Raw genomic sequence first — 12169 nt, forward strand, 5'->3', positions numbered from 1 at the left:
TCAGTGCTTAATGAGGCCTTTGTGAAATGTGTAAAAAGTTAATGATAGTAAAGGATACTTCCTGAGATTCTTTCACTCCATTAGATACCAAAGAAAAGATGATTCAAAACAAGCTGTGGTTGACCTGAGCTGAAACTGTCCACCAATGGGTGTATATTAGGTTGTTGTTGATATGATAAAGATATAAAGAACGTAGGGAGGCAATAACTGGTACACAAATTGTGCAATTATTTCACATTTAAACCCAATCTACCAAAAAAATGAAATATATTCTTGTGACATTAAAACAGGAATCACAAAAACTGACTGTGGATGAGGCGTTAAGTGTTTGTTTGATGGTTGGACAGCCTCTAAAACCTCTCACCTTTTGTCTCTCCTTCATGTTATCATTACTAGGGACCAAAATTCTGCCGATAAAGCTGACAATGCACAACCTCTATTAAGCTTATGTGCATGCTGCTGTTGTATAATGTGATAGGATAGTAATGATGCTAGTTATCCTGTTAGCCTTTAGTGTGTCAAGTCTGAGACAACCCCCATTAAATGTTAAGGAGCATACAGCTCAAGTGTTTTTACGTAGAGGCGTCGTGTCGGTGAAAGGGAATTCCCCAAATGGGACTTAGAGGAAAACAAGGAAGCGGAGAGCTACAGGGAGCAGGGAAACTTGTTTGCTGGGAAGCATAGATAGGTGAGGACTGAAATACTCTAACAGGGAAGCAGAGCCTCGTGTATAGAAAAAAAAAAACTTCCACTTCCAGGAGAAATGCTGTCAGTGGATTATTGACGGGAGTGTGTGCATAGCTATGTAATACAAAGGTTCCCCAATACAAAAGCCCAGCTCATGTATCAGGACAGTGCACCACGACTTAGATAATAGCCTACTTAAGTGATACCGTTAACCATGTGGCCATTGCCCCTTGCCCTGTGAACCTTGTTTGCTTTGATTGCCCCTGCTGCCCTGTTTTTTAACACTACACTCAAACACACAGCAATATTCTCCCAAAGAGCACGTAGCTTCTCATGTTGCTTATTGTCGGCCGTTCTTAGGCCTCAACCGAAGTAGAGTTAAAGGTTATTGGGTTCACTTCATTCAACGCCTCTGCCTCTGATTGGAGCCGAGCTGCTAGGCAGATTAATAATGAATAAAGTAGCAGTGACAAGCAGTTGACTTGATAACAATCCAGTGCTGTGCAATAAAGAGGACTTGGCCTGGACACGGGTTCAACTACTTGCTCTTTGAAGCGCCACTGCAATTGTAAAAGGTGCTTCAGCTTTGATAGGCTCGTATAAACGCCTGTGAAAGTCCCGATTGGAAGAGCCGAGCCCGTAATTCCCGCCTATACAGGAAGTGCCAAGTTTGTCTTTCATTCACGTTTAATTGGCCCAGCTTACTGACAGCACTTGACTCAATAACCGTTTATGACCCAAGAGTTTTATGTGTTGTTTTTGGACCCGGCAGGAAACACATGTTGTGAAGTTTTGAGGGCGGAGTGGATCGGCAGCATGTGACTCAGAGGTTTATTGATAGGGCACACTAGAAGTATAATGTGACGGACATGGTGTTATTTTGACGTGCATAACTGTTGCCTCATATTAAGATGATATGATGGAAAAATGTGATAGTTTGATGAGAAAATAGTGTGATTTTTTTCAGTTAACATGATCTTACCCTCATCTTAACAGTTTTTATCTTAACAGAAGCTGTTTTTTAAGTGACTTTATCTTAGCAGAGTGGCAGATGTCTATAATAATTTATAAATAAATTATAATTGCTGGTCACTGCAAGGATCATATTATATTATAACTCATAGTTTATAGTTACTATAAGTGGCAATTGGATGATTTGAGTGATTAAATCCGTGTTATATGCAGCTATTACACAAGTCAAGCACAACCACTCATTTTCTTTGTTGTGTAAAGCCAGACGAATCCATTATACTAATGTTTATTATGAATTATAATGCATTATAAACATTGGTGCTATAATGAGTTATGATGATGATCATTATTTGTAAAGAAATTAAAAATATTAATTAGTGGCTATAAAAAATATTATATGGCAATATAGGCGCATTATAGCGCATCACAAGTGGGTTCATAATAGGTTATTATGCCTTATAGACATTTGCTTCATAGTAAATGTTACCATTTCTTTCTTTCTTTCTTTTTTATCAAACATTACCTTTTAATGCATTTTTATCTTGACAAAAGCTGTTTTAAGTTATAAAATCCAAGCAAATAAACTACCATTTTTCAATATGGGGCTATTGACTCCAGTCGGTATTCAATATGTAATCAGTTTTGGTAACCAGCACTATAAAGGACTCAATATTTCCCCACCAGAATGTCATTCTTGCCCATGTGGAGACAGCTTTGAAACAGGGTTTAGGGATGAATCCATAAAATGAATAGAAAATATAGTTGAACAGTTCACTTTATTGAGCCTTAAGCATTTCAGGTCAGGTCTTTCACAACCAGGATCTATTACCAGGCTGCCTTATAGTTCACAGGGCAGTATTTTTCTACCTCTTTGGCTTCTTTCAGCCATAAACAGAGCGATGCCTGTTTGCTTTTGCAGCGAACGTTGAACTTTGACCAAGTGATGTTTTTTTTATTTCTCATAGTTTTTTCACATCACAGTGTCCACTCTGTGAGGCATTATTGAGATCAGAGTGAAGTAATGGAGCGAGTATTTGCATGAGTGAATGTGTATCTAAATGCTGTGTTTGTGTGTGTCCCTAGAGCAGGTTGATTGTAAGGGGCAGTGAGAGAGCAAAGAAATGCACACACACACACGCACACACACTCGTAGCACAGAGCAGATCTAGTCTAATTAAAAAGCACAGCGGTGATTTCAGGGGCTCTGTGAGAGAGAGAATGAGTGTGTGTGTGTGTGTGTGTGTGTGTGTGTGTTTGTGTGTGCTTTAGCATTAGGTCGCTGGCTTCAGCATGATCGCCCGTCAAATGAAACAATGTATTCCGCGGGACCTCGGGGTTTCCATTTGAGTATTCAGACGCGGCGCTGCAACGAACTGTGGCTGTCTTATGTGAAAAAAAGTTGATAATTAGTCCCACAGTGACTGAACAATGAGATGGAGAGAGAAAGAGAGAGATAGAGGAGGGGGGAGGAGGGGGGTCACTGAAGGAAGAGGAGAGAGCGCTTAGCACACTTAATGCTCCAACCTGACACTGTCTGGGAATCATTGATCAATTGTTGATATTAGTGTCTTTTTATGCCCCCTTAACCCTTTTCGTTCGTTCATCACCCCTCTTCAGTCTCTGAACGATCAGTCAATTATAATCAATCCACTTGTCTTATTTGATTAGCAACAAAATTAACATTTCTCATCAACCTGAGTGGTTTTTGTCTGGTTTTTCACTTGCCCACTGGTTTTGCAAACGGGACTAGATATCAAACTATTGTCATTTTTTGTCTTTCTCTTTTTTTTTCCTTTTTGGAAGCCCCCATTCATTATTTTTTCAAAAGGGGCTCTGGTAATAATTAGCAATTAAAATGCTGTCTTTTTGCCTCACTTTCCCCTAATTAGCTTGACAGAGACATCCACACAACATCCACACATGCACCCATCAAACTCCCCTCCACATGCGTGCACACTGGTGCACGAACACGGACAAATCTTTCTGGGAAACCATGGCAACACCTCACATGTTTTTGCAGTGATCTGGGCTCACCTTGTCATGTTGCTGCAAAATTAACCTAATCAAACTCAGAAGGGGCTCCGACATCCCTGAATTGATTATTAAGCAGCATGAGATGTTTGTTATGGATGACAAGAACTCTTGTCCTTACATGTATTAAATACTATTTAAAAATGTACCGATTAAATCATTTTTGTGCTTAAAAGTATATCATTGATACTTTTTGAAACAGAATCTTGCATTGTCATTTTGCAAATTTACATTTGATAACTGCATTTAAGGGATCATTGCCAAAATCGCGTGTATATGGGCCGATTTTAAAATTTCTAATGCATCGACATCGGCCCCAAAAATCCAGTATTGGTCGGGTGCTAATGTATTCAGTTCATGCAAAGTTTTATATAAAAAGAACACATCAACAAGAATCCGACAAAAGCATTTAATACCAACTTTTAAAACTTTTTGATACAGTGCTGTCGACATTTCAGTCTGTATTCAGGATGCATTTAGGTCCGATACCCAGCACTATAAAATGACTAGTTTACTAACAGTATTGTATCCATGGCAGTGTGGAGACAGCTTTGAAATAGCTTTGAAAGAGTAAAATTGCAGGAAAATATAGTTTAACAGTTATATGAATAAGTTAATCGAATAAATGAAATATGCTGAATGGGAATAAATATGAAAAAAATCCGAGGGCAAGATAAGTTCAGTGGAGGGTCATGGACTCTTTCCAGAAAACCTGGCTACAGCCTTGACGAGCAATAACCATAAAAAGGTGTTCCACATTTTTTAGACTTTCTGAGCAGCTCAGAAAAGAAAAATGTCAGTGCTACAATTGTTCAATGTGCAGATACAATATGAGCATTATCTTTCTTGACCTGCGTAGGACGCCTGAGTGTTAATGCCTACAGCCCACACTCTTACCGGGTTAGCTTATGTAAGGCTACTTCAATGCTTCTCTGAGGTTTTCCTGGTGTGAAAGGCAGTTTAGGAGTCTGATAGAGGGTCAGACAGCTGAGTGGCAGCAGGAAAAAGCACATGTCATGTTTGTTTGGAGCCTCCTTTGTCACAGGCCACCCCCCATCCCCCCTTTCCTGCCCTCTTGTTGGCCTTATTTAGCCCCCGTCGTGTCACCCAGAGGTCAGGGTATGCATGCACATGCTTCACGCCTGCTCATACAAACACAGGCAGCACAAGAAGAGACACACGCGCGCACACACACATACAGATTGTAATAGCATGGTAGAGTGCATCATAGATGGAAGTGCCTTGAAGGACCTGCTTCTCATTCTCTAGACCTCATTAGCTGCTGATTTATCTCCCCCTCCTTCCTTCTAATGCAATGGGTGGGTGGATGGGGTGTATGTGTGTGTGAGTGTGTGTGTGTGTGTGTGGGAAGGGGATACTGTGTGTGAGAGAGAAATATTATGTGTATTTCCATGGATTAGTGTGTGTGTCTGAGAGAATGGCAGAGATTTGGCATGAAAGATGGTATATTTTAGTGTGTGTTGGTCCGGAGGTGTCAACTAGACACAGGGACTCTGTCATTCCACATTAGCTCGCTGTGAGCACACTCAACCTGGGGTCAAACAGATTAATAAAAGATCACACACACACACACACACACACACACACACACACACACACACACACAGAGCTACTATCTGATTAAATATTCTGCAGCCCTGCGCTTCATAATCATGACAAGTACACAGCGCTCTGGACCACCATTATCCATTTAGCAAATTTTTGTCTTGTCTTGCAATAATCTGCTCAAACCCCCAGTGAGCTTATTATTGTCAAGGAAAAGTGCTTATAGCTGCGCGTAAAGGTAGGATTTTGGAAAGATGCAAAATGTATTTTGCACATGAAATTAATGGTGAAAAAAAGACTTCCCACCGAGAGGATTTTTTTTTTGCACCCTGCAGTTAAAGTTACAACTGTGTTCCACAAGATCGATGCTTTAAAAAAATATTTTCTTCAAAAATAATTACGATTCTTTCTGTTTTGTTATGGTGTAAAAGGATAGTTATGGCGTTGGGTTAAGGAGCAGCGCTGGTGCCAATATGACTGTAACTCTGCCCTACATAATTCATGGACTCGAGGGGAATGAATCTCTCAGGAGGAGATTTTTTTTTTGCCTTTACCTGATTCCCTCTACATCGCAGTCTCAAGAGACGATTCAGAGGAAAAAAAGGAAGAGGAGGGAGGGATATTTCGTCATGCGGTGCAGTTTGAAGTCCTCTTTCAAATAAAAAAAAAAACGTAAGCCAGAACCAAAGATTACAAGTTGTAGCACCGTCCCCTGATAAATGAGAATACTCATTATTCTAACCTTTTGTCTTTGAAATACAAACGATTATGGCCCCTTCACCTTTCTCCCAATTGAGGATACTTTGACACTATTAAACTGTCTTGAGTTAATAGTTTCTTGGTTGCAGTTCGACATGAGACATACAGGCAGCTGATTATATGAGTCATATGTTTGCTTGAACATTACTTTAGCCAAGAAACTCAAAGAATCTATTATCATGGATCTGGCCTAAATCTAGGACTGAGTGTGAACACAACTACCATACCGCACTCAGCATAAACCTACAAAGCTCTATAATCGTTTTTATTCCTTTGTTTGGTAACACTTTCTATGAAGGTCATGTCTATCATGTGTTGAAAGTACATTCATACTGCAAACTGTTATCCTTTGTTCTTGTACTTCTCAACAGTCCCCCTAGACATTGTTTGAGTGACATTTTAACTTATCTAATATTTTCTGTGCTTCTTCTTGTAGATGTGAAGAACCTGGAGAACTTCCACCTGGTAGAAAGTGTCCAGGAGCAGGTCAACGCAGCGCTGCTGGACTACGTCATGTGTAACTATCCACAGCAAACGGACAAGTTTGGCCAGCTGCTCCTCCGGCTGCCAGAGATCCGAGCCATCAGCCTGCAGGCGGAAGAATACCTTTACTACAAACACCTGAACGGCGACGTGCCCTGCAACAACCTGCTCATTGAAATGCTACACGCCAAGAGAGCTTAGGAGGAGACTGTGCTACCCACAATGCAGCTGTGCAGACATCCTAAAAACTCCAACTAACGCTTTCACCAAACTGAACCTCCGGCTGAGACTTGATTGTGTAACGTGCACACACAAAGAACATATGGGACCCTTTATTCTCAAAAAAAAAAAAGAGCCACATCTCCTCAACCACACAAAGACAATATTGAAAGGAAAAAAGAAAAACACTTGAAACTAACACTGCATTTGACACTTCAAGATGGGATGTAATCGTCTGCACTAGCACAGACTATCAAGACTGGCAGGCTGCAACTTAAAGAATTAACAACCCTTGAGTGTTTTAGCGCTGGTGACACTGTGAGAGGCTTTTTGTGCTGAGAAAGGAAACTGAGTAACACCGCCCATCTTTCAGACAACTATGTGACTGTACGGCGGTGGCTTATTTCTCTGCGCTCTCTCACTGAAACTGGCTTTTAGCTGTCATTGGTACTGTAAAGACAAGCAGTGAACCAGGCCAGAGACTCTTACCTACAGTCGCGTCTGTTTTTCAAACTCACAAAAGACACCTGCCACGGCAGCTGAAAAGGGAGAACTGATGCTGAAAAAATAAAGGTCTGAAAAAGGAACATTCTTTAATGAACAAAACGATAAATAGGCCAAAAGGAAGAAAAATATGATGTTTTTTTCCCTCTTGTAATGGAAGACATTTGCTTCTCATGGTCACCTTGTGGTTCCTCTTTCTTATTCCACCTCCCCAAATCATCTTAAACTATGTACCTCAGAAAGTCCAGTGTTAAATAAATTCAATTAATGTCAGCTGAAACAATTGTATTTATAGCCCTTTTTTCCTGCAAAAAAACACCTTCCCTTTTTATTATTTCATCAAACTGGAACAAAACAAAAGTGTGATTCTGGAGACGGAGAAGGATCGTCCCTGCCTTTGTCCAGAAAGACCAAAGCCTGCTGCAGAACAGAAGAAGGAAATTACAAAAAAAAAAAACCTTAATAATCAGTATTATAAGAGAAAACAAGATTTGTGATGTCACAGTTATGTGAGTCTTGCCTTATTTCATTACCATGCTAGCTAACCGTGCAGATGTGAATGGAAATATGTACAAATATATATATAAAGTATTAATGTTGTAAAAATTTAAAAAAGAATAATTCAACAGGTGTTTACAGTCATGTGGTCATATGGGAGAGAACTGTGATGAAGCATAAATTGCAAAGCAATGATTTCCTAAAAAATGAAATCAACGAAATGAAAAAAAAAAAAAAGATCCCTCTGGTTTGCTTTCTTTGGTGTGTGTACAGTGTTTTATTTTTTAATTTGTTTTGAGCAGTACTTAAATTATGTCGTGAGACACTAAAATCAAAAAGGAATCACTTAAAATATTAATTAAATATTAATTAGTGTCTGCCGGCATTCAAACATTTGTTTCTTAAGCATTTCTGTATAAGGGTTCCGTTTAACTTTCAACCTTTTTGTAGACTTTTTTCTTTTTTTATTTACAGTGCTTTTACCTTTTTGATGTACAGTATGTCACTGGTTACGCTTAATAATGAAGATAATTTATTGCGTCTCTGGGTTTCCATCTATGTGTTACATGACGTGAGGTGTCCGCACCAGAATAAATTTGTTTACTGTAGCATGTTCTTGTTTTGTTTCCTCAAGTAGTTCAGAGATGCAGGTCTGGAGCAACATTTGGGCTTTCAAAAAGAAAAGAAAAAAAAAAAAATTCACCACATTTCTTTCTGTCTTTTTAAATGTTTATGCAAGTATGTACATTGAAAAGAGTATTGTATTTAAGCGAGTAGGTGTGAAAGGTGTTTGTGCCACATCAGTTTTTCTTACTGAATTTCAACCTGCATCGTTGTTCTGTCCTGTTTGCTCTTGTACCAAAGACTGCATCTTTCCCCCTGTGAGCTGTGACTTCTGGTATTGTGTCCAAAATGAACGAAACTGGCTTGTCTTTTTTTTTATTTTCTTAAAACATGGCACCCTAAATTATTTTCATGTGGAGTTTTTCACATGCACAGTAGTTGTTGTTACTGTTTTTTTTCTAAATGTCCTAACACTTCCCCCCGCAACAACCTGTGGTGTTTACTTTTTTACCTGTCGACATATTGTTAAGTCATAGAACGATCTGAAAAGTTTTTCAATGGCATGTTTAATGTACAGAAAATTCACTTAAATCCCATGATATTAAGCAGTTTCTGGTCCCGAGCTCCATTTTCTCATACCCTCATGATCAGACAATCTTTTATCACCCGATTCCTCAAATTCTGCGTTAAGTTCTGCAGCTGCTTTGGATTTCCTTTCAGCAAACAGGTTGAATTCTATATCACATACAAAATTCAGTCATGCAAATTATTGTGATCATTGCAGGAGTCCCATTTTTTGACTGCATGTTTGGTGGAACTGCTGTGGTCCTGCTCCATCCTCAACAGGAGTTTGTTTAGTTAATTACTGTAGGAATAGTTTCCCATCACTTCAGCTGTCAGATGTTAAAGGGAATGGAATTTAGACATTTGCTTTACAACAAACCAAATCGTAGCTTAAGAGCAACCGTCAGGACCGACTTGTATGCAGGATCAATGGTTTAACAAGGACTTAAATGCTATTTCCCCCCCGCTTGTCTCTGACTTTTGCTGCTCCTGCTGACATTCTGACTACCCCCATCACTAACCCTGTCCTGGGAAGTGTCTTTGAGGCTAATTGAATTTTTCTTCATAAGTCAATAAATAATTATTATGCTTATAACACCAGATTCTCGCTTCCTGCGCACACTAATGCTGTCCAGTTCCATTACATGTGTTCTTAAAGGGGAAAAAAGAATAGCTATTCCAACATCCCTTGAATAACATTATAATAAAAAATTATGTAGGAATGAGAGATTAATTCCCAAGTAAATGTAGATTCAGAAACGTATTATCTACAGAGAAACTATATGTTATAGGTACTCCAATTCTTAAATATAATTTTTCTCTTTGGGACATTTTTTTGGACACACATTTTGTCTTGTTGTGACCAGCATCAGCTTGGGATTATAAATGTCAGGAAAAGGGGTTTCACTGGGCACACATGTTCACTTCCGTTTCATGGTTAGAATCAAACACAACAACCAGAAAAAATATGACTTTGCTGTAATTCTTGTCCTTATTTTTTGCTGCCATTCTGACCTTTATTTGATAGTTGACAGTAGAATGACGGAAACATTGGAAGAGTTCAGGTACACAGGGGCTTAATTGTATTTTTATTTTGTCTCTCAACATGTACTTTCTTCTGTACACATGCAGAATCAGGAATGATCCAGTCCTGCTTCATTTTATTTAATTTGATGGCATTCTGGCCTTTATTTGATTGTTTTACAGTACCAGGGGAGAGAGAGGGAATGGCATGTGATAAAAATTTCCACCTGTATCAAACCCGGGACATCATGGTCACATGATATGCATCTCACACTAATGGATCAATAGTATGCCCCATTATTCAGTTCATGTAACACACTTTACTGGACAGTATACAGTAACACTCTCACAAGCAAATGTACAGCAAGTGAAGCCATGGACGAGATTACTCCATGAAAAATACAAATATACCAAATGCAAAGAGGAAGATTTTTTTTGTAAATTAAAGTTTAGAGTGAAATTTTACTTGAGGCATTTAGTTTATATCATTATACAGCACATCTTGAAATAAGTGTTAAAAGCAGAATGAGCCCTGGATCACTGAAAATACTTACAAGCACTACGAAGGAATCAAACACACGTACCAAATATTTCTGTGTCTCTACAATGGTCAAAGGTAAAAGGAGTTATAATACAAAGAAAAACATCACACCAAGTCTGATTGAAAAATGAATCACAATATGAAATTACAATCACCGTCACCAGCCTGGTCAGCCAATGTAGACGAGGCCACAGCTTTTCTGAGGCGCAGGGCTGAGAGGGAAACAGGAAGCTGCAAACTCCAGCTCCATGGGAACATGAAGACTACAACCAGCTGGCAAGGTATCCACATCTGAGGGAGGAGCCTCCTGGATGGGAGAAGGGGATGGGTAAGTGGGGGGTGTCAAGTCAAATTAAGAAAACAGTATTTATTTATTCAAGGCTTTGGTCCCAAAATGCACTGGTAGATGTGTGTGAAGGGAGAGGGACATTTCCCACTTCATATTAAGAAAAGTTAAATGTGTCTTTATATGTTTTGTTGCAACAGCTTTTGTCATTGTATTGATAACAAGTCCAAACATAACCAACCCAACACTTCCTCTAAATAAAGACTGCCCTTGTAATTGATTAAATGCTACTTTAATGTCTTTCAACACATATATGCATATTTCCTTCATGATAGGATAAGATTTCATTCTATCTGAGCTGATCTGTGTTTCGGTAGGTTCAGTATTTCATATAGGTATACAGTAAGACATTCTGAATTCTTGCTGTCAAACTGCCTCAGCTATAATATTAATTAATAACATAGCTAAATATTTCTGAAAATTATACATAATGTTATATATACTCTAGTCTACATAAAGCTATCAAAATAATACAAATTTAAAGTGCAGCTCTGTTCACTCTGACTCCACTCATCCTACAACCTTCAACCCCACAAATGTTGCTGTTAATACAAATTAGACCTTCATTATTAATGGAAATACATTTGTGGTTTTACAAAGTGAATTTTCTTATAATGCTAAAGAATATTCTTAAGGCATTCACTTTCCTAACAAGTAAAGATTACATGGAATCATAAGGTAAAATATGAAGAATCATTTTCAATATATTCTTATATCCTATATTGACAAGACATGACATTTGACTAGCCTGACTGTTGAGATGATGCTACAACAGCACAGAGACATCCTCCTTCTGTATGATCCAACCTACAACTACCTGTAACACAGGACCTGCCTTTCCTACTCCCCTTTTCTCTCTCAGTCACATTAATATCTTTTAAAGTTTTGTTTAATACTCAATCTGTACAAAATAAAATGTACATTTTGCCCTAGTGAATAAATAAGTTGTTCAAAGGTTTCAATGTAAAAATATTGGGACTGTAAGAGTCTCTGTAAACTTGATCTGAAAGGATCACAGTGCAGCAAAAACTAATGACATTGTTTCCGTAATGTAATACAGCACAGCATGCTTTTGAACTTTTGAAAAAAAAAAAAAAAATATATATATATATATATACACACACACACATACATATATACATATATAAATCCAGCAATTATACTCAACAAGTTTCTTAAATGCCTCTTGTAAATGTAACAAACCAAAGTTTGGACAAGCTATTCTTTCACATATTTCCTCCATTAAGTAAACGATGTGAGTGATCATTGGATTGCTGTGTTGTTGATAAAAACGTTAGCAGTGTTCTCGTGCAGCATTAAGGATGCCGGTCACAGTCAGGCAAGAGGCCAGCTCGATCCCTGCCGCGCAACGTTGCAATCCTCACTTGGAGCTTGGCTTGCAGTGCCTGGCC

At 38.6% G+C, this 12169-nt stretch overlaps 2 protein-coding genes across 4 annotated transcripts in view; one reads left to right on the top strand and one right to left on the bottom strand.

The window, feature by feature from the left end:
- Positions 1–8893, top strand: part of nr5a2 (nuclear receptor subfamily 5, group A, member 2) — a 68254-nt gene extending 59361 nt beyond the window's left edge. The window contains exon 7 of the mRNA XM_084355382.1: positions 6452–8893. Within this exon, the coding sequence (XP_084211508.1) occupies positions 6452–6699 (248 nt within the window). The 3' untranslated portion in view covers positions 6700–8893. The remainder of the gene's footprint in view (positions 1–6451) is intronic.
- The window catches only part of LOC311258790 (adhesion G protein-coupled receptor D2), a 97011-nt gene continuing 90392 nt past the window's right edge, over positions 5551–12169 (bottom strand). For 2 of the 3 annotated variants that reach the window (XM_084355381.1, XM_084355379.1), the window contains one exon: positions 10311–10718. In XM_084355381.1, coding sequence (XP_084211507.1) covers positions 10581–10718 — 138 coding nt within the window. In that variant the 3' untranslated portion in view covers positions 10311–10580. Of the gene's footprint in view, positions 6604–10310; positions 10719–12169 lie in introns of those variants that run through there. The other variant, XM_084355380.1, reaches the window with a different exon arrangement.

The sequence above is a fragment of the Pagrus pagrus genome, assembly GCF_965226575.1.
Source record: "Pagrus pagrus genome assembly, chromosome: 6".
Taxonomy (NCBI): Eukaryota; Metazoa; Chordata; class Actinopteri; order Spariformes; family Sparidae; genus Pagrus; species Pagrus pagrus.